The sequence below is a fragment of the Electrona antarctica genome (assembly GCF_951216825.1).
Source record: "Electrona antarctica genome assembly, chromosome: 19".
NCBI classification, from domain to species: domain Eukaryota; kingdom Metazoa; phylum Chordata; class Actinopteri; order Myctophiformes; family Myctophidae; genus Electrona; species Electrona antarctica.
Genome location: NC_136800.1, coordinates 28,566,815 through 28,588,166, shown reverse-complemented (window position 1 = coordinate 28,588,166; position 21,352 = coordinate 28,566,815). Strand labels below are relative to the sequence as shown.

At 44.3% G+C, this 21,352-nt stretch overlaps 1 protein-coding gene across 1 annotated transcript in view; it reads right to left on the bottom strand.

Annotated features, from left to right (window-relative positions):
• Positions 1-1,066: 1,066 nt before the first annotated feature.
• The window catches only part of pex5lb (peroxisomal biogenesis factor 5-like b), a gene marked incomplete at both ends in the record, with an annotated part of 78,038 nt that continues 57,752 nt past the window's right edge, over positions 1,067-21,352 (bottom strand). The window contains 7 exons of the mRNA XM_079529297.1: positions 1,067-1,265; positions 2,873-3,030; positions 4,134-4,292; positions 5,742-5,973; positions 15,465-15,535; positions 15,753-15,896; positions 20,431-20,550. Of these exons, the coding sequence (XP_079385423.1) occupies positions 1,067-1,265; positions 2,873-3,030; positions 4,134-4,292; positions 5,742-5,973; positions 15,465-15,535; positions 15,753-15,896; positions 20,431-20,550 (1,083 nt within the window). The remainder of the gene's footprint in view (positions 1,266-2,872; positions 3,031-4,133; positions 4,293-5,741; positions 5,974-15,464; positions 15,536-15,752; positions 15,897-20,430; positions 20,551-21,352) is intronic.

Sequence of the window (21,352 nt, the reverse complement as noted above, 5' to 3'; positions counted from 1 at the left end):
GTAGATCGGCTATATTTCTGCTGTTTTGGCATATAACACAGTATTATGGCTTAGGTGGTAAATGGGTGTCATATGTTTAGCATTTACTGTCAGTAGTGTGTGAATGGTTTAAAATGGGATATGTTCATTGTTCACATGTAACTGCGAGTGTATGATTCCTGTAATTTACTGTATTTGTATGGTATTTTACTCTGTGAATAAAGTGGTTTTGTTACACTTGTTGAAGCCTTTTAAATGTTCAATTGGGCAATTAAAAAACAGAAATGCTACGTCAATTTGCGATAGTTATTTTCCCCATGTGTTTTGAACATACTGATTTGTTTGTTTTGCTTTAATTTGTTGTATTTGAATTTATGTTGTATAGGCAATCAGCAATGCCGGTAACCAGTGTATAAGATATGTATATCTGAATAATTGTAACTGTATGAAAATGTGTCATATAATCCCATAAGGGATGGGCCACGAGGTGGCATGACACATAAATGAAATAATTCATCCATTCATTGTTTGTTCAATAAAAGCATTCATAATTCCTTATTAACTATTTGATAAGAGCTATTGTTGGTTAAAGGGTTCCATAGTCACTCCAACACTTGAACACAGTTCATCTTCTAGAAGGCATCCCATAATATGTCTCTGTTGACAACATTTCCGCCAAGCAGCACATCAGGCTAAACTAAACTGGCAACTGTTTAAAACCAGCCTGGCAACACATTCTTTCATCACTTGTCTTTGTTGTTTTGTTCATTTGTTCATTCCACGCGTGTCCTCGATGGAATTCTAAAAAAAGAAAAAGCCAACTAGGCCTTTCGCATCATATCGTTCAATTCTTTCTGCAAGATTCTTTCTTCCATATTATTTCAGCCAACGATATCCCCAAAAATATCTCCCACCGAAACCATCCAACCGTGATATCTTTCCATCACTTTTTGTGTAAACAACCAAAGAAAGAAACCTTTCCCATGAACAAACAAACTCCCAGCTTGGCAAATGGCAACCTCCCCAAACCTGCCACCCTTGTCCTTCCTCCAGTGCCGGTGCCACCGTACCGCCAGGCTGGGGTCACTCACACGTCGTCCAGGTGGAAGGCTCTCATCAGCAGGTCCAGGTCTCCGATGCTGGCGGCCTGGAAGAGCTCGGGCCGCTCCATCATAGAGATGGCGATGCGCAGCGCGGCCCAGATGTTCACCGAGATGTCGTGCTGGTTGTCCAGCTGGTTGTGCTTCTGCTGCTTCAAGGCCGTCAGGAAGTTACTGGCGGCTTCCCTGTATGTAGCACAAGGGTTCCCCCCACACACGTTTCAGTGCTGCGATCGACCCCCAAAATAATCACATTTGAACCCAGCCAGTTTGACGCCACGCATTAATATTGTGAAAATAGCCAAACTACAAGCTACACCTTGCACTGCGAGGCGTTGTGAGGTTGTAGATCGGCTATTTTCACAATGTTTGCCTCTTCTTTATGGAATAATTACCGGGTATTTGACAATTTTGGCCAATGTGGTATTACTATAGAAAGGTCTTGTAATTGTAACTTTAGAAATGTGCAGGTACCCTGTCGACTTATACTGTATGTTGGTTTGTTTACTGTGTTGAGTGAGAAAACAATGTTGCAGATTAAGCTAATCATCTGTGGACCTCCCAGTTTGGGAACCACTGCTGCAGCAGATAGACAAAGATGTTATCATATTATTATGTTAGGAAGTTACTGGCTGCTTCCCCATGGCAGACATAGAGATATGTTAGGGAGTTGCTGGCTGCTTCCCTGTAAAAGAGATATAATTACTTTACTATAATAACTATGGTCCATTTGAACAACATTTTGAACAATGCGGAAACATTTGGAATCGTTCTGAAATTTGTTGAAATTAGTTTGTATTTTATTTTGTATTTTATTTATGTCAGTTTAAAATGGCAGGCCCAAAATAGAGATGAAAGTGTTTAATACAAACATTATATTGATAAATCAGTCAGTCACTGAATCCGTCCTCTTTACTTCTCTCCTCCTCCCCTACACTCTCACCATCCCCATCCTCCTTCCATTCTCCTCCATCTTCTGTAGCCCAGTGGTTCTCAAACTTTGTAATTTCAAGGACCCCTAGATTGGCATGCCTTAGGGCCAAAGACCTCAGAGCAACTCTGAGAGTCCAGATCCATCTGGGTTTTTTCTGGTGAAAAAAGCAGACCTACAAGCTCACAACCCATCTACTATTTATTTATGTTTTATTCATGGCATTTATTAATTTGTTTGTTTAAAAAATATAATATATATATATATATATATATTCTTTTAATCGTTTGATTTTTTTTATGTAGGAAGAGAAAATGGGATTTTTTTTATTCGAGTCGTGACCCATAAAAAATGTTCTGTGACCCACAAGTTGGTCCCGACCCACTGTTTGGGACACCGTGCTGTAGGCTATAACTGTGTGCTCCCAGGTGGATGCAGCTGATCCCCAGGATGTGTCTGACTGGACCTACCTGTGTGCTCCCAGGTGGATGCAGCTGATCCCCAGGTTGTGTCTGACTGGACCTACCTGTGTGCTCCTAGGTGAATGCAGCTGATCCCCAGGTTGTGTCTGACTGGACCTACCTGTGTGCTCCCAGGTGGATGCAGCTGATCCCCAGGTTGTGTCTGACTGGACCTACCTGTGTGCTCCCAGGTGGATGCAGCTGATCCCCAGGTTGTGTCTGACTGGACCTACCTGTGTGCTCCCAGGTGGATGCAGCTGATCCCCAGGTTGTATCTGACTGGACCTACCTGTGTGCTCCCAGGTGGATGCAGCTGATCCCCAGGTTGTGTCTGACTGGACCTACCTGTGTGCTCCTAGGTGGATGCAGCTGATCCCCAGGTTGTGTCTGACTGGACCTACCTGTGTGCTCCCAGGTTGATGCAGCTGATCCCCAGGTTGTATCTGGACCTGATGAAGCCCGGCTGCAGCTCCAGAGCTCTGGTGTAGGCCTCCACGGCCTCCTGACTGCGGTCGCCGTTGGCCAGCGTGGCTCCCAGGCGGTTCCACAGCAGGTAGTCCTGCAGGCGACACAAATCATACTGAGAAGGAAATCACATCATACGATAATAAATAATGGCATAATGGTAGGTTTGAGATGGGCCTGCAACTATCGATTATTTTGTTATTTTTCGATTAATCGTACAATCAAGAAGAGGGTATTTTAAACTTTATTGCACAACGGTGTCATGCAAATATAGTGGAAATAGCCAATCTACAAGCTCTGCTCACGACCACTTTTTTCTTTCTGAATGTTTCAGACATTTTGTTTTTAACATTTTGTGTATTCCAAAATGGATCAATTTTATAAAATGATTGATTATTGATTTCATAATAGACTAAATCAATTAATTTGATTAACTGTTGCATCCCTACTTTTAAACTTCTCATCCAAACAAAGTGTTTTGGATTGGTTAGGTTGTTGGGTCTACTACTGCAGCAAGCAGTCCTGGACACTACAGGAAGTTATATAAGACAGAATGGTGAATGTCAGATTCAAGACGGACGCACTGGCTCCCAGTTTCCAAATGCTCCCGCCAACATGTCTGTATATATACTGTATTTGAAGTGTCAATTGCCGCCGGAGGACGTGACACGCGTTGGAGAAATACCCCCCTCCCCCGGCCAATGCTTGCTGTATAGGGATATTTCCAACTAGCCTTTCAAAGTTGTGCAACTCAAGATTTGTCAAAATACATGCATTTTGTTTTTCAAAAAATAAAAACATAAATCTTTTTGAGTATGGAGATTGTTGCCAAAAAGTTGAAGCCAGATTTGTTCATTTTCAAAAAAAGAACATATTGTACTTATGTGCCATAGTTTTAAAATGGTTTGGTCATATTGTATACTCTTAAATTGACTGAACAAAAAAGAACAAAACATTCAAACATTTTCAATTACCGGTACATAATTGCTGCGTTCGGTCTCAAATGTACTGTAGATGTGTTATACAGTAGCCTCTTTTAACATTTTGATATATTGTTAACTGCTACACGCGTGTGTGTGTGTGTGTGTGTGTGTGTGTGTGTGTGTGTGTGTGTGTGTGTGTGTGTGTGTGTGTGTGTGTGTGTGTGTGTGTGTACGTGTCTGTGTGCGTGTCTGTGTGCGTGCGTGCGTGCGTTACCTGTGGTCTGATGGACAGCGCTGCAGTGAAAGCATCGACAGCCTTGTCCCACTCTGAGCTCAGGTTGAACAGGACCCCCAGGCCTGTCTGGAGGTCAGGGTCCACACCGTCCGGGTTCAACAGGGCTGCTTCCTGAAACAGATTCCTCACCTCCAACAGCTGAGAACTGGAGACGCACGCACGCACGCACGCGCGCACGCACGCGCACACGCACACGCACACGCGCACGCACACACACACACACACACACACACACACAGTGACATACTTTGACACACGCTCTAAAGTAATTAATTCAGTCTGCTTGTCAGCAAGTTTAAGTAAGTTAACTGCTTAAAACTTTCATTTAAGTATGGAGACTCTACAAGCGGTAGAGCCTGACCCTGGGAGATACCACACTAAATGGATCATTGCTCACGCGCCCGTGTGTGTGTGTGTGTGTGTGTGTGTGTGTGTGTGTGTGTGTGTGTGTGTGTGTGTGTGTGTGTGTGTGTGTGTGTGTGTGTGTGTGTGTGTGTGTGTGTGTGTGTGTGCGTGTGTGTGTGTGTGTGTGCGTGTGTGTGTGGTGTGTGTAATGTATTCGCAGGGCTCCTCAAGGCTCTGTGTTATCTGAGCTATTGTACTCTTCTCTTTGTGTTTAACAATGGTCTTCTGTCACTTCATGTAGGCTATAGTAGAACACTGTATGAACAGCAGTGCTTCTCAACCTCCTTGTCTGGCGAGTGGTGAGCCTCCAAAAACACTTGACCCTGCATGGCTCTCCTTCACAATCATCTAACAACATATATGCACTGATGCACAAGCGGGTGCGTGTGTGTGCACCCCCACCCCCTTGGTAAACAGCTATGCCTAAACTTGCCCACTGTGAGTTCCTCACTTGCAGGTCGCAGTCGACAATACTTGTTGTAGGTGTGTGATATTTTTTATGGATCTTAACAGCAACATCAATCACAACGGTCCATCCACTGGCTGTTGAGAGCCACCATTTCATGTAGTGCGGCAGTGTCTTTACATAGATTAACTTCTTGCTGTTGCTATAATGAAAGTATCTTAAACTTTCACAGAATAAATAAAAACTAAGCTACGATGACTAAAACTGAGACTAACTATATTGACAATTTTGTCAACAGATAAAAAGTAGAGTAAAATGTTAGGAGGGACTAGTGGACCAGAGATCCAGTTTATGTTCGGTTGCGCTCGGGTACGCCCTCTAAAATAGTCGATCTACAAGCTCACAACGCGGCACGCTGAGATGTGTTGTCACTGTCAGCTTGTAGATCAGCAACCAAGTGTAATGGGTCATCAGCCATTACGACCCCATCAAGGCCTGCCAAAATACATTCTTGTCGACAAAATAAACTGCAGATTTAGTCAACTAAAACTAGACTAACACGAAAACATTTCAGATGACTAAAATACGACCAAAACTCAATTAAATTTCATTCAAAAAATGACTATGACTATGACTAAACTGAATCCAAACTACCTGTGCAACGTGTGGGTGGTGGTGGTGGGGGGGGTGGTGGTGGTGGTAGTAGGGGGGGTGGGCGTGCGGGTTGGGGGCGGCGTGTGGGCGAGCGGAGGCGGCGTGTGGGCGAGCGGAGGCGTCATGCAGCGCGTGGGCGTCAGGACGGGGGTGGAGGGGCCCGGCCTGCGTGGCGTGGCGGGGGACGAGCCCTGCAGCGGGCTGCAGCTGTCCAGCAGCAGGTGCTTGTAGCGAGCGTTGTGGCTGATCCAGCGGTGCAGCGCCTCGCAGGCCTCCTGCTCCATGCTGCCGTTGGTGAAGCTCACCGCCAGCGCCATGAGTGCCCCCAGGTTGTTGGGGTGGAGCTCCAGACACCTGCCACGGGAGGAGAGAGGGGGGCAGGAGAAACGTCTTTTATTGATAGATTACAGTAGACTGACAGGAAATGGGGGGAGAGAGAGAGAGAGAGTTAGGCTATAAGCTAGAGAGCGGACATTTCATTGGAAGTTGCGAAGTGGCGTTTGAAGGACCGGGAAGAACACTCTATACTACTACTTTCAATTTGGACACCAAGATTTGGTGGTCAAAATGCGGAAGTGCTAACGGGCACTCGGAGTTAAACCCCAGCTGCGCAGGGTTTACTCGTACTACGAAAACCGCCCACCTGTAGTTGTTCCAGCTTTGGCCAGTAGAGTTTGGCGGCTTCAACGTTGGCCAGCCACTCTGGGGGCTTGGGAGTATCACGCAGTGGAGGTTGTCGGGATCGGGAGTCGAACCCGCGACACACTGCCAGGCTAGGAGCCCGGAATGCTATACCCTATTCACCCGTGCCAAAGTAAAACACAACTGAAGACCTTTCTGTTTGTCGCTGTTTTTTCGTTTTTCTTTCTCTGTTATATTGTGGTTTTATGCATCATAATGTCATTGTATAATTGTGTTTCCTTTGCTTGATGTTCTGTGTAGTAGAAGCACATTGAAATGCCTTGTTGTTGAAATGAGCTATGCAAATAAAACCGCCTTGCCTTGCCTTGCCTTGCCTTGCCTTGCCTTGCCTTGCCTTGCAGTGGTTCTCAAACTTTTGCATGTCAAGGACCACGCACAATCAACATGTATTTGGATGTGGACCCCCATAGGGAAGTGTATAACCAACATTTGAAGTGAACAGAGCTCCTGACCTGTCTAGTTGAGTAAGTAGCATTATTCTGTATTTTAGCAAACTGCTGTTAGTGTTACTCTAAGTGCTTTTGTATTAGTATTATATTATTAGCTTGTGTGGTAGTCAGTAGTTTATAGTTGTATTGTTTGTGTTCAAACAGTAGGCTAGTAGACTAGTTTAATTAGTTTCACCCTGTAATAGGCCACTTGATAAGTAGTATAGGCCACTTGATTTCCTTGTGAAGTGTGAAGTGAGTGGTTTAGCCAGCACAACTCAAGGGATAAGTAGCCAGGCTGGGAGTATTCTCTTCAGTGTATAACCAACATTTGAAGTGAACAGAGCTCCTGACCTGTCTAGTTGAGTAAGTAGCATTATTCTGTATTTTAGCAAACTGCTGTTAGTGTTACTCTAAGTGCTTTTGTATTAGTATTATATTATTAGCTTGTGTGGTAGTCAGTAGTTTATAGTTGTATTGTTTGTGTTCAAACAGTAGGCTAGTAGACTAGTTTAATTAGTTTCACCCTGTAATAGGCCACTTGATAAGTAGTATAGGCCACTTGATTTCCTTGTGAAGTGTGAAGTGAGTGGTTTAGCCAGCACAACTCAAGGGATAAGTAGCCAGGCTGGGAGTATTCTCTTCAGTGTATAACCAACATTTGAAGTGAACAGAGCTCCTGACCTGTCTAGTTGAGTAAGTAGCATTATTCTGTATTTTAGCAAACTGCTGTTAGTGTTACTCTAAGTGCTTTTGTATTAGTATTATATTATTAGCTTGTGTGGTAGTCAGTAGTTTATAGTTGTATTGTTTGTGTTCAAACAGTAGGCTAGTAGACTAGTTTAATTAGTTTCACCCTGTAATAGGCCACTTGATAAGTAGTATAGGCCACTTGATTTCCTTGTGAAGTGTGAAGTGAGTGGTTTAGCCAGCACAACTCAAGGGATAAGTAGCCAGGCTGGGAGTATTCTCTTCAGTGTATAACCAACATTTGAAGTGAACAGAGCTCCTGACCTGTCTAGTTGAGTAAGTAGCATTATTCTGTATTTTAGCAAACTGCTGTTAGTGTTACTCTAAGTGCTTTTGTATTAGTATTATATTATTAGCTTGTGTGGTAGTCAGTAGTTTATAGTTGTATTGTTTGTGTTCAAACAGTAGGCTAGTAGACTAGTTTAATTAGTTTCACCCTGTAATAGGCCACTTGATAAGTAGTATAGGCCACTTGATTTCCTTGTGAAGTGTGAAGTGAGTGGTTTAGCCAGCACAACTCAAGGGATAAGTAGCCAGGCTGGGAGTATTCTCTTCAGTGTATAACCAACATTTGAAGTGAACAGAGCTCCTGACCTGTCTAGTTGAGTAAGTAGCATTATTCTGTATTTTAGCAAACTGCTGTTAGTGTTACTCTAAGTGCTTTTGTATTAGTATTATATTATTAGCTTGTGTGGTAGTCAGTAGTTTATAGTTGTATTGTTTGTGTTCAAACAGTAGGCTAGTAGACTAGTTTAATTAGTTTCACCCTGTAATAGGCCACTTGATAAGTAGTATAGGCCACTTGATTTCCTTGTGAAGTGTGAAGTGAGTGGTTTAGCCAGCACAACTCAAGGGATAAGTAGCCAGGCTGGGAGTATTCTCTTCAGTGTATAACCAACATTTGAAGTGAACAGAGCTCCTGACCTGTCTAGTTGAGTAAGTAGCATTATTCTGTATTTTAGCAAACTGCTGTTAGTGTTACTCTAAGTGCTTTTGTATTAGTATTATATTATTAGCTTGTGTGGTAGTCAGTAGTTTATAGTTGTATTGTTTGTGTTCAAACAGTAGGCTAGTAGACTAGTTTAATTAGTTTCACCCTGTAATAGGCCACTTGATAAGTAGTATAGGCCACTTGATTTCCTTGTGAAGTGTGAAGTGAGTGGTTTAGCCAGCACAACTCAAGGGATAAGTAGCCAGGCTGGGAGTATTCTCTTCAGTGTATAACCAACATTTGAAGTGAACAGAGCTCCTGACCTGTCTAGTTGAGTAAGTAGCATTATTCTGTATTTTAGCAAACTGCTGTTAGTGTTACTCTAAGTGCTTTTGTATTAGTATTATATTATTAGCTTGTGTGGTAGTCAGTAGTTTATAGTTGTATTGTTTGTGTTCAAACAGTAGGCTAGTAGACTAGTTTAATTAGTTTCACCCTGTAATAGGCCACTTGATAAGTAGTATAGGCCACTTGATTTCCTTGTGAAGTGTGAAGTGAGTGGTTTAGCCAGCACAACTCAAGGGATAAGTAGCCAGGCTGGGAGTATTCTCTTCAGTGTATAACCAACATTTGAAGTGAACAGAGCTCCTGACCTGTCTAGTTGAGTAAGTAGCATTATTCTGTATTTTAGCAAACTGCTGTTAGTGTTACTCTAAGTGCTTTTGTATTAGTATTATATTATTAGCTTGTGTGGTAGTCAGTAGTTTATAGTTGTATTGTTTGTGTTCAAACAGTAGGCTAGTAGACTAGTTTAATTAGTTTCACCCTGTAATAGGCCACTTGATAAGTAGTATAGGCCACTTGATTTCCTTGTGAAGTGTGAAGTGAGTGGTTTAGCCAGCACAACTCAAGGGATAAGTAGCCAGGCTGGGAGTATTCTCTTCAGTGTATAACCAACATTTGAAGTGAACAGAGCTCCTGACCTGTCTAGTTGAGTAAGTAGCATTATTCTGTATTTTAGCAAACTGCTGTTAGTGTTACTCTAAGTGCTTTTGTATTAGTATTATATTATTAGCTTGTGTGGTAGTCAGTAGTTTATAGTTGTATTGTTTGTGTTCAAACAGTAGGCTAGTAGACTAGTTTAATTAGTTTCACCCTGTAATAGGCCACTTGATAAGTAGTATAGGCCACTTGATTTCCTTGTGAAGTGTGAAGTGAGTGGTTTAGCCAGCACAACTCAAGGGATAAGTAGCCAGGCTGGGAGTATTCTCTTCAGTGTATAACCAACATTTGAAGTGAACAGAGCTCCTGACCTGTCTAGTTGAGTAAGTAGCATTATTCTGTATTTTAGCAAACTGCTGTTAGTGTTACTCTAAGTGCTTTTGTATTAGTATTATATTATTAGCTTGTGTGGTAGTCAGTAGTTTATAGTTGTATTGTTTGTGTTCAAACAGTAGGCTAGTAGACTAGTTTAATTAGTTTCACCCTGTAATAGGCCACTTGATAAGTAGTATAGGCCACTTGATTTCCTTGTGAAGTGTGAAGTGAGTGGTTTAGCCAGCACAACTCAAGGGATAAGTAGCCAGGCTGGGAGTATTCTCTTCAGTGTATAACCAACATTTGAAGTGAACAGAGCTCCTGACCTGTCTAGTTGAGTAAGTAGCATTATTCTGTATTTTAGCAAACTGCTGTTAGTGTTACTCTAAGTGCTTTTGTATTAGTATTATATTATTAGCTTGTGTGGTAGTCAGTAGTTTATAGTTGTATTGTTTGTGTTCAAACAGTAGGCTAGTAGACTAGTTTAATTAGTTTCACCCTGTAATAGGCCACTTGATAAGTAGTATAGGCCACTTGATTTCCTTGTGAAGTGTGAAGTGAGTGGTTTAGCCAGCACTCCTGGCAGACGATTAGCAATCAGTTGGATTGGCCTTATACCACCAGGTGAAAGCGTCAGCTGTTAAGCGGCGGCCAGCAAACGAAGGCCAGGCGAACAAAGGCGACAGGCGACTTTGTCAAAGTCCGACTTTGTTACTGAACGATAAGCTGTAGCATTGATTAGTGACATATATAGTAGTGTGATAGATATAGTAGTGTATTGTAGTATATGTTTAGTGATCTACAATGTGTTTTCTTCCTATTCCTGTCCTCTCTTCTTCCTGGCGGTCGCACAAACACTGGGTTACACCCAGATGTCGCGACACAACTAATCTCATCTATCCTACTCTTTCAACTCACGTCGAGCAAGTGGTAACGGGAGGGCTTTGGAATTGCCACTCGGCTGTGGTGGAAGGCAAATCTGCTTTCATCTCAGCCTACGCATCCTTGCTCTCCCTTAACTTCCTTGCTCTGACTGAGACCTGGATCAGACCAGAAAACACTGCTACGCCCGCGGCTCTGTCAGATGTGTACTCTTTCTCTCACACTCCCAGAGCCGTGCGGACAGGTGGTGGGGTTGGTCTGCTCATTTCCAGAAAATGGAAATACTCTCCTGTTTCACTGTCACTATTCTCTCCTACCTCATTTGAATTTCATGTGGTCACTGTTTCTCATCCAGTCAAGCTCACCATTGCAGCTGTTTATCGCCCACCGGGCCCTGCTGGTGGCTTCCTGGAGGAGCTGGACCATCTAGTCTCCCACTTCCCTGTCGATGGCTCTGGATTCATCCTTCTGGGTGACTTCAACCTCCCGACTGAGAAGCAGCTAGACCCACTACTTTCGTTTCTCGCCGCCTTTGACCTAGTTATTTCCCCATCTCCTCCTACCCATGAGGCGGGCAACCAACTGGACCTGATCTTCACCAGAGGCTGCTCTATTGCTAACCTGTCTGTCACTCCTCTTTCCAGTGAAAAGGGTAAGAAACTCTCTGATCACTACTTCATGTCCTACTCTCTCTCTCTCTCCTCTCCCCCCTCACAGCCCCTCCCTACCCACATGATTTCCTCACGTCACAATCTTCGCTCACTTTCCTCCACTGATCTTTCCTCTTCTGTTCTCTCTGCTCTCCCTGCCCCTGAATCCTTTGCTCTTCTATCCCCTGATACCGCCACAGATCTTCTTTTCTCTACTCTATCCTCTTCTCTCGACCATCTCTGTCCCCTCACCACCAGGCCTGCACGCCAAACTCCACCTGCCCCCTGGTTGTCGGACTCAGTGCGGACTGAGAGACGGAGCCTGAGAGCGGCTGAGCGCAAATGGAGAAAGGGCAACCTCCCGGAGGACCTTCTCACCTTCCAATCTCTCATTTCTACTTTTTCCTCCTCTCTATCAGCTGCTAAAGCTGCTTTTTTCTGCACTAAAATTCAGGCTTCTGCTTCCAACCCTAAAAAACTCTTTGAAACTTTCTCCTCTCTCCTACAACCACCACCCCCTCCTCCCTCCTCGTCCCTCCTCCCTGACGATTTCGCCAACTTCTTTGACAAGAAGGTGAACGATATCCGATCCTCCTTCCCTCCTCCCCCGGCTGGTGCCCTGCGCACTGCCCACACCCGTCTGCCTGCCACCCCCCCCTCTCTACCTTCATCTACTCCTCTTCCCCCCCCCATCCCCTCTCTATCCCACTTCTCTCCCCTCTCCCCTAACGAGGTCCTTCTCCTTGTTACCTCTAGTCGCCCCACCTCATGCTCTCTGGACCCGGTCCCAACCACTCTGTTGCAGTCTATTGCACCTGAACTTCTTCCCTTCTTAACCCACCTTATTAACACCTCTCTGACATCTGGCTACTTTCCCTCTACTTTCAAGACTGCCAGAGTCACCCCCCTCCTGAAGAAACCGACACTTGACCCCTCTGAGATCAAGAACTACAGACCGGTTTCCCTTCTATCCTTCCTATCTAAAACTCTCGAACGTGCTGTCTTTAAACAACTGTCCTCCTATCTCCACCAGAACAACCTCCTGGACTCCAACCAGTCTGGTTTCAAAGTGGGTCACTCGACAGAGACTGCCCTGCTGGCAGTGACGGAGTCGCTCCATGCCGCTAGAGCGAACTCTCTCTCCTCCGTCCTGATACTCCTGGACCTGTCTGCAGCGTTCGACACGGTGAACCATCAGATCCTCCTCTCCACCCTCGAGGGGATGGGTGTCTCAGGCTCTGCACTCTCCCTGTTTGCATCCTACCTGACGGGTCGCTCCTACCAGGTGATGCTGAGAGGGTCTGTGTCAGAACCACACAGGCTCACAACTGGGGTTCCCCAAGGCTCGGTTCTGGGTCCTCTTCTTTTCTCTCTCTACACTACATCTCTGGGTGCTGTCATCCACTCCCATGGCTTTTCCTACCACTGCTATGCCGATGACACCCAGCTGATCCTCTCATTCCCCCCCTCTGATACCCAAGTGGAGGCACGCATTGCTGCTTGTCTGGCTGACATCTCGGCGTGGATGTCGACAAACCACCTGAAGCTCAACCTGGACAAGACCGAGCTGATGTTCCTCCCGGGGAAGGGCTGTCCGCACCGAGACATGGCCATCACCATTGATAATGCTGTGGTGACCTCAACTCGGACTGCGAAAAATCTGGGTGTGACCCTGGACGATCAACTGACGTTCTCGGCAAACATCGCATCAGTGACAAGGTCCTGCAGATTCCTCCTCTACAACATCAGGAGGATTCGCCCCTTCCTCACGGAGAAGGCAGCCCAGGTGCTCATCCAGGCTCTCGTCATCTCCCGCCTGGACTACTGCAACTCCCTCCTTGCTGGTGCTCCGGCATCTGCCATCAGACCTCTGGAGCTTGTTCAGAAAGCTGCGGCTCGTCTGGTGTTCAACCGCCCCAAGTTCTCCCACACAACCATCCTTCTCCGTTCTCTACACTGGCTCCCCGTAGCGGCCCGCATCCAGTTCAAAACCCTGGTGTTAGCCTATAGGGCAGTGAAAGGAACAGCTCCTTCCTATCTCCGGGCTATGGTCGATGCCTACACCCCTGCCCGACCACTTCGGTCTGCCACCTCGGGGCGACTGATTGCCTCGTCACTCAAGGGTCCTTCTGGCCGATCCACACGGTCACGACTCTTTTCTGTTCTGGCCCCACAGTGGTGGAATGAACTCCCCACTGATGTTAGGACAGCAGAGTCACTGCCCATATTTCGCCGCAGGTTGAAAACCCACCTCTTCAGGAAACACTACCCTTCCTCTCTGCCTGACCTACTTGTTGTTAACTAGTTGTACGAACGTTTGTTTTCTATTGTTGTATTGTTTATTGGATCTTGTTTAGTCGATACACTTAATTGTTTTAGCTCATGCTCATTTGATTTAGCTATTTTGTCTCATCCGGTTAAGGAAATAGGTAGCTGATATATTGCACTTTTACCTTAGCGCTAGGTATACTCTTGGTTGCTTGTTTTTGCAGAAAATGCACTAAAGACTTCTGGTGATTAGTAGTTTTTGTTCCCTACCTATGTTGAATACACTTATTGTAAGTCGCTTTGGATAAAAGCGTCTGCTAAATGACTGTAATGTAATGTAATGTAATGTAATGTAATAGGGACCCCCAGAAGCGACGATTTTTGTTTTAAAAATATATATTCAAAATGTACCAAAATGTTTCAAGATTTACAAAAAAAACAAGCCCACAGCTCAGAGCTTGTATATCTGCTATTTTTGAATAACCATTTAAAACACTTCAAAATGTGATTAAAGTGGTTACAATGATGCTATATTAATCCATGCTGGGGCTGGGGTTCCCCAGACCCCACATTTGAGAACCACTGGTTTAATTATATTACACATTTAACCACATCAACTACTGTGGGGCGAACAACAAGACGTGAGCTTGTACATCTGCTACTTTCCCCAAAGACATTTAGTGTCGAGCAGAAAATGGGAGAGGGCGTAGTACACGTAGAGCCCTGGGGAACTCCTGTCTTTAAGTGGATAATAATTGAAGCCAATCACTTTCTAGTTCACTAAACTAAAACCAATCAAATCCTCTCTGACTGATGAGCACCAGCTTAGACTGCTCTCACTACTCAGTCTGGATAATGACAATGGGTTCACCTCATTTCGCATTAACATTTTAGAAGTGTACTTAACAGTAACCTAGAACTTGGGCGATGCCTGCTTGGAGTGTGTGCCCTTCCGGTTAAGCAATGGCCGTTGACCTTATTTGAGTATTTAGTACAGTAACCATTATAATATTTGGAGGCCAATCAATGACATTACTATGACCAGGGGTGCACATATCTGGTGTGCCAGTGCACATGCATCAAAATGCATGCTGTGTGGCAGATCAAAGGCATGGAAGCTTTTGCGTACGAAGAGCTGGGGCCACTGGGACAGGAATTTACTTCCTGAGAATCCTGACACAACATTCCGCTGCATTACAGCCAGGGACTCGTCAAAATGTCCAAGAAGCAAGCCCATTACGAGCTCATGTGTCACGTACTACAAATGTCTATCTAACGTCCTGTAAGTAGACTTATAAATAAAACTAGTGTTGACTAATCATTACAAGCCATTTGAAGCGCTAGTCTAACCTAGTAAACAATAATTTTACCAAGCATCTCCAGGTGCTCCTCTGAGAACTATAACCCCAAAAAGGTATCTGCACCCCTGACTATGACATTACAGTATATGGATGAACCACCACATATGGGCATAGAAGGGACACAGACAGACAGATAGGCTTACAGAGATTTGTGGATTTATAGTTAGTTATTATTTGTGGACGACCCCTGATTCTCTATGGACTTCCCACTTGGCCCGGCTCCTCTGCAATACATACACACGCCATGAAGTTTACTTTGAAGTCGATCTGCCAGACAGTTCTCAAGATATCCGGGGAACACACAGACACGCACACACAGATTCTGCCCATACCAATAGAGGAGTGTACCTTACATTTCCAAAGCAAACATTTTATTTAGATGTATTATGTAACTTTTTAAGGGTCTCATTGCAGATGGGACATCAGTCATTTCAAGGCTGACAATACAGTTTACGATTATACATTATACTTTTGGGTCAAAAATGTCAAGGTAACAATCCTGCTGAAATTCAAAACGACTAAGTGTTGTAGTACTCGAGTCCGGTCTCGGTCTTACCTCTGTAGCGATACGATGGCACCCTGCTCATTCTCATTCTCCGCTTGTGTCATGCCCAGCACCTGCCACGCCTACCACACAATACAAGAAGGAAATACAAGAGAAACACTTTTATTGTAGTAGTAGTAGTAGTAAGTAGCATTCCTAGTACTAGCAGCATTACTAGTTTTTAGTGTTGATTTAACCCCCAAAAAAAGAAAGATCAATCTACTATTTTATTATTATTTATTTTATCATGATCCATTAATTCCATTAGTTGGATAGTATAGTAGTAGTATTAGTGTTGACCTCAGAGTCGTGTGGGTCTTGTAGGATCGCAGCCTCCAGAAGGAGGACAGCTGTGTTGAGGTCTCCGTGCTTGGCTCTCTCCTGGCCCTCAGAGAAGGCGTTGGGCCAGTCTCTGTATGGGTTGTTGCTGTGGAAGTAGTAGCCCTGGAACCAAAGAGCAAAATGACAACAACCGTTTACACCAACAACAACAACAACCGTCCCTTGTTCAGCTTCACTTTGCTCTCCAACAGATCTATAGAAGTCAACATGGGCCTATATCCTCCACACCAACTAGAACCTATGGCAGAATCCTGTTTGTGGACTTCAGCTCTGCATTTTTTTAACACCATCGTCCCGGACTTGCTCCAGAAAAAGCTCACCCAGATTGCTTCCCATGAAGGTGGACAACTGATTTCTTAACAGACAGGTAGCATCCGGGGCGCATACGTTGGTCCGACGTACAAATACGATACATGCGTGGCTGGTTTAGACTCACCCATGGCTCCCGACATGCGTGGCCGGTTAAGACTCACCCGTGACTCCCTACATGCCTTGCTTGCTGGTTAAGACACATGCGTGGCCGGTTAAGACTCACCTGTGACTCCCGACATGCCTTGCTTGCTGGTTAAGACACATGCGTGGCCGGTTAAGACTGACCCGTGGCTCCTGACATAAGTTGCTAGTTAAATCTCACCCGTGACTCCTGACATGCCTTGCTTGCTGGTTAAGACACATGCGTGGCCGGTTTAGACTCACCCGTGGCTCCCGACATGTGTTGCCGGTTAAGACACATGCGTGGCCGGTTAAGACTGACCCGTGGCTCCTGACATAAGTTGCTAGTTAAATCTCACCCGTGGCTTCCCTATGAGGTTAGGGTTTGGGGTAGAGTGTCGGACTGTTAGTACGTCGGACCAATCACATGCACCCATAGCAGCCAGAGGTCATCAATATGTCTGTTGTGACGGGCCCCTGGGCCTTTAAGTCTACTATGGGGTTCTGTGTGTGTGTGGCTGTGCCTTTAACAAGTCCATTGCAGTGTTGGAGGGCGGAGCCAGAGATGATGAGTGGAAGGGGAGACACCTGGCCATTGTCTCTCCAAACACTATTTAAGAGACCTGCTCTCACAGCACTTCAGATCTGCTTTTCTCCACAGGCTGCAGGGGCGGCCGCAGGAGAGCACCCTTGTTCATTTGTTTGTTTTGGTTCTAGTTTTGGGCAGCATGTTTCCCTGCCAATTTAAGTTGGAAACTTGAATTGAATTGCTTGAATTACTTATCGCTTCACAAGTATGTAATAAAATACTTATTTTTGGATTGTCCTCCGGTGTGGTTTCCCCTTCTTCGTTATGGTCTCAGAGCCAGCCATAACACTGTACACAGACAAGTAAGACGCGCGAACGCAGCTCGTAAATTGCAATAACAACAATTAGAATAAATTATGTACTTTTTTAAGGTTTTTTTTAAGTTAAGTTTTCTTTTTAAGGTTTTTTTTAAGTTAATCACTGCGTTCGCAACTATGAATGTGGCCGTGGCACATTTTAGATTTTCTGTTTTGCACACCATTATAATTGTCTTATTTTGATCATTAGATCAAATTACTGCGTAATGCAACCAACCTCATAAAGAAACATAAGATTACAAAATAAAAATAAAATCAGATTCAGGTGGATTGGAGAGTGTAAATGTTTGGAAGTTTATCTGTGACGGACTCATCACATGTCCAAGGTAACCTGCCTTCTGCCCAAATGCATGCAGGGATACTGTATGCTCTGGCGCCCTGCATCCCCAAATGGGATTAAGGTGGACACAGAAGAGTAATGAATGAGTGATGATAATAATGGCTGCCTTTCTGTGGGGTGCTGGAGGACAAATAACGTACTCAGTAATCACTCACTCTGTGTTTATTCCATGATGATGGAAAACAAAACGGCTGGCAAATGCTTCCTCATGCAGGGACTTGAAATCAAGCAAATGAGCAAAAGGTCAAGTGTGCGTGCGTGCGTGCGTGCGTGCGTGCGTGCGTGCGTGCGTGCGTGCGTTTACCATTATGAGTCTGTTTACTCTGATAGAATACACATAGAAATTGTACTCTCAGTCAAATGAACACTGAGGATTTTACAGCATAAATTGGGGTCCCAGAAAAAAAAGCATCATATCAAAATGTGGGTTCCGTGGCCTAATTCATATCAAACTGGGGGTCCTTGAAATTAAAAAGAGGTTGAGAATCATTGCTCTACCTAAAAAAAAAAGCATTATTCAGCTATATGTAAAAATACATTATACAGCATATATATATTAATATATATATACTGTATCATATCCAGGTGGCTGGCCTTAATTGTTAAGATTAATGCGGTGGTTATGTGATGCGCCGCAGTATCTCCCAGCTCCATTTGTCAGTGTGTGTCTGTGGGGTGGGGGGTATGGGGGGACCGTTGACAGAGGCCATATGTTCATCCACTGCCTCAAGGACATGCAGGCCCTAAACCACAGAGGTTACACTAGACACATTAAAACAGGCACAGTGTGGGACACACTAGACACATTAAAACACAGTGTGGGACACAGATGCAAGAGATGACACTGAACCAGTGGTGGAAAAATTACTTTTACTTCAGTAAAAGTATCAATACTGCAATGTAGAAATACTCTGTTACAACTGGGTAAAAGTACAAAAGTAGTCACCATGCTCTTGTTAATAGTTTTAATTGGTTGAATATTCATAAAAGCTCACATAAACCGCTTTTCAACCCCGGAGTCCCTATTGTGGTCATGTCGGAAATTTCACATTTCTAAACTCTTAAAAAGTTTTTTCCCCAAACTGTTTAAAACGCGGTTTGTCCTGTGGATCTGATATTTTTGACACTTCGGTGCACAACTCATACATAGTTTTAAACGCAGAGGAAGGCCAACATGCCAAACCGCGTCTGTTTCTCTATAGACAGAATGCTGCTGCCGTGCATGCATACCTTTAATTAATTGGTTGAAATAGTGCCACACGATTTTGCTTAAATGTGAATCTCGATTTTCCTCCACAAGAATTGAAATTGAATTCCATGGAAATATTTATTGCCTATAGTCTGTAGTTGCTGAGCATTTCTACATTCAAAATGTGGCTTCAAACAGACAACTCCAATTCACCTATTAGGAAAGAAAGAAAGAAAGAAAGAAAGAAAGTGTGGATATTCCTTATACATCGCAACTCATACAACAAAGGGGCAGTAATTTACAGAAAAATAAAAACATGAAATACAGTACAGAGATGCAAGACTTATGCTAACCCAGCAACTATAATATTCTATTCTATTGTCCCTACTGATATAAGACACACAAAATGTCCACATTGTACCAGTCGGCTGACAGAGGTGCATTTCACAGTTATGAGAAATATCTTTTCCATTGCGCCCCGACATTCCCCAGCACGTAGCACTGCAGTCAGCGAGGCGGTTGGGGTGGGATGGTGGGCAGTTTATAGCCCCTTTTAGAATCATTTAATCTGGATTAAATTACGCCTCTTTTGCCTCCAGAGACCGACAGAGAACCAGCCTATAGATTGCACAGACGTCAACAACCGCCATGTAGACAGTCCGAACGGATGAATAAAGTATTGTTGGAGCTTGTGTGATGAGTGTGCATTGTCTAATGTTACGCAATCTGGGAACCCATCGACAGAAAAAGTAAAAACAGCACCCTCTGCTGTTTGTTTCATTTGAATTTGCCTCTGGGAGCAGGCTTCAATAGAAGCCTGTTTGGCCTGCCCTCAGCCCAACAATTCCTGTGGTGCGCCTGTGTTTTCATTCCCACTATCAACAATGTATACACATTCTGAATAGCCTTGCTGACAGATTCGGTAGCGCAGCTCAGAATCTGTTCTTGAGAGATTATATGTTACATTATGTATGTTGTTGTCGGGCAGAAACCTTGTATCTCTTGTATTTTTTTTCATTCATTTTTAATTAAAATAAATAAATAAACTGTCAAAATAAATGGCCCAAAATATTGTCTATAGGCCTATACATTCATGAATTCACTTGCTGACCGGCTGTCGGTATATTGAGAATTTTTTTAATAGAGGTTTCTTGTGACTCTACCATTAACATCCTATGTAAGGCAAAAATGTCAAACTTTCCTTATGCTTTAAGTAGCATGTGGCATGTCCATTCCAAGCATTAGTTTTCCACAAAAACACTTATTGGGCTAAAAACATCCATATCCATTGGGTGTTAATGTTAGGGTCACAACACCCCTATAAAACGGTCAGCAAGTGGATTCATGAATATATATAGACAATATTTTAGGCCAATAAAAAAAGACTATACCAAATTTCCCACCCCACCGGACTACCCCACATAGTCCGGGCTGCCAGACTATGTACAGGCATCATTTCTTGAACCAGAGATGCCCCTGTAAATGTGGCAGTGACATTAACCTATACCGCTGTGGCCAATGTGACGCCTAAGTATATTAGTACATCTATGGTAATATCACCTCTGTTCTGCCTTTGCAGTCGCATAAATAACTCCTACTGGTGTGTGTGTGTGTGTGTGTGTGTGTGTGTGTGTGTGGTGCGTGCGTGCGTGCGTGCGTGCGTGCGTGCGTGCGTGCGTGCGTGCGTGCGTGCGTGCGTGCGTGCGTGCGTGCGTGCGTGCGTGCGTGCGTGCGTGCGTACTGCGCAGCATGCAGTGAGTCAGCCTCACCTTGTCATTGGGGGACACAGTAGGAGGCAGAGCCGCGTCGTTCTCTGACTCCTCCAACCAGTTCCTCTTGGCAAGCTCCTCCCACTCCGCCTGCATCTTGTCCCAGAATACCGTGTCGGACTGAAGAAGAAGAAGAAGAAGAAGAAGAAGAAGAAGAAGAAGAAGAAGAAGAAGAAGAAGAAGAAGAAGAAGAAGAAGAAGAAGAAAAATAATATATTAAAGTTCACATATAAAGTCTTGTTTATTAAAACGTATTTATTAAAACTCCCATGTACCTCCACATCGCAGTGAGACCAGATTGTGATAAAAAATCACACCCATGTGAACTGAGTGGTGCAACTCCGCGTGGGGGTCCCCGGAACTTCCAGACCCATAGGAACGTGCCCAGGTTGCCAGCCCGGTTCCGGCGAGCCGCCCCGCGTCCGAAACGGTCGAGAAATGACAGAGTTACTGTGTGGGGGAATTAGCATTTAGCAGACATCTCTCTCTCCCCCCCTGCCCCCTCTCTCTCTCTCTCTCTAGCAGGCAACAGTGCAACACTAGCACAACAGCGCCACTTTTGCCCCTACTGGTATAGTCACATACTGTAGTTGCGAACGCAGTGAGCATTTACTATGAGACCCAGCAGATCATGTCTGTGTGTGTGTGTGTGTGTCACGCTGTAACACCACCCGCCCACCACCAGAGGGCGCAGCTGTATCACACACAAAAACACACACACACATGCACGCACACACACACACGCACGCACGCACGCACGCACACACACACAAAACTTAACTTAAAAAAAACTTAACTTAAAAAAAAACTTAACTTAAAAAAAAAACTTAAAAAGGAAAAACTTTACAAGGAAAAACTTTAAAAGGAAAAACTTTAAAAAAACTTAACTTAAAAAAAAAATTAACTTAAAAAATAAACTTAA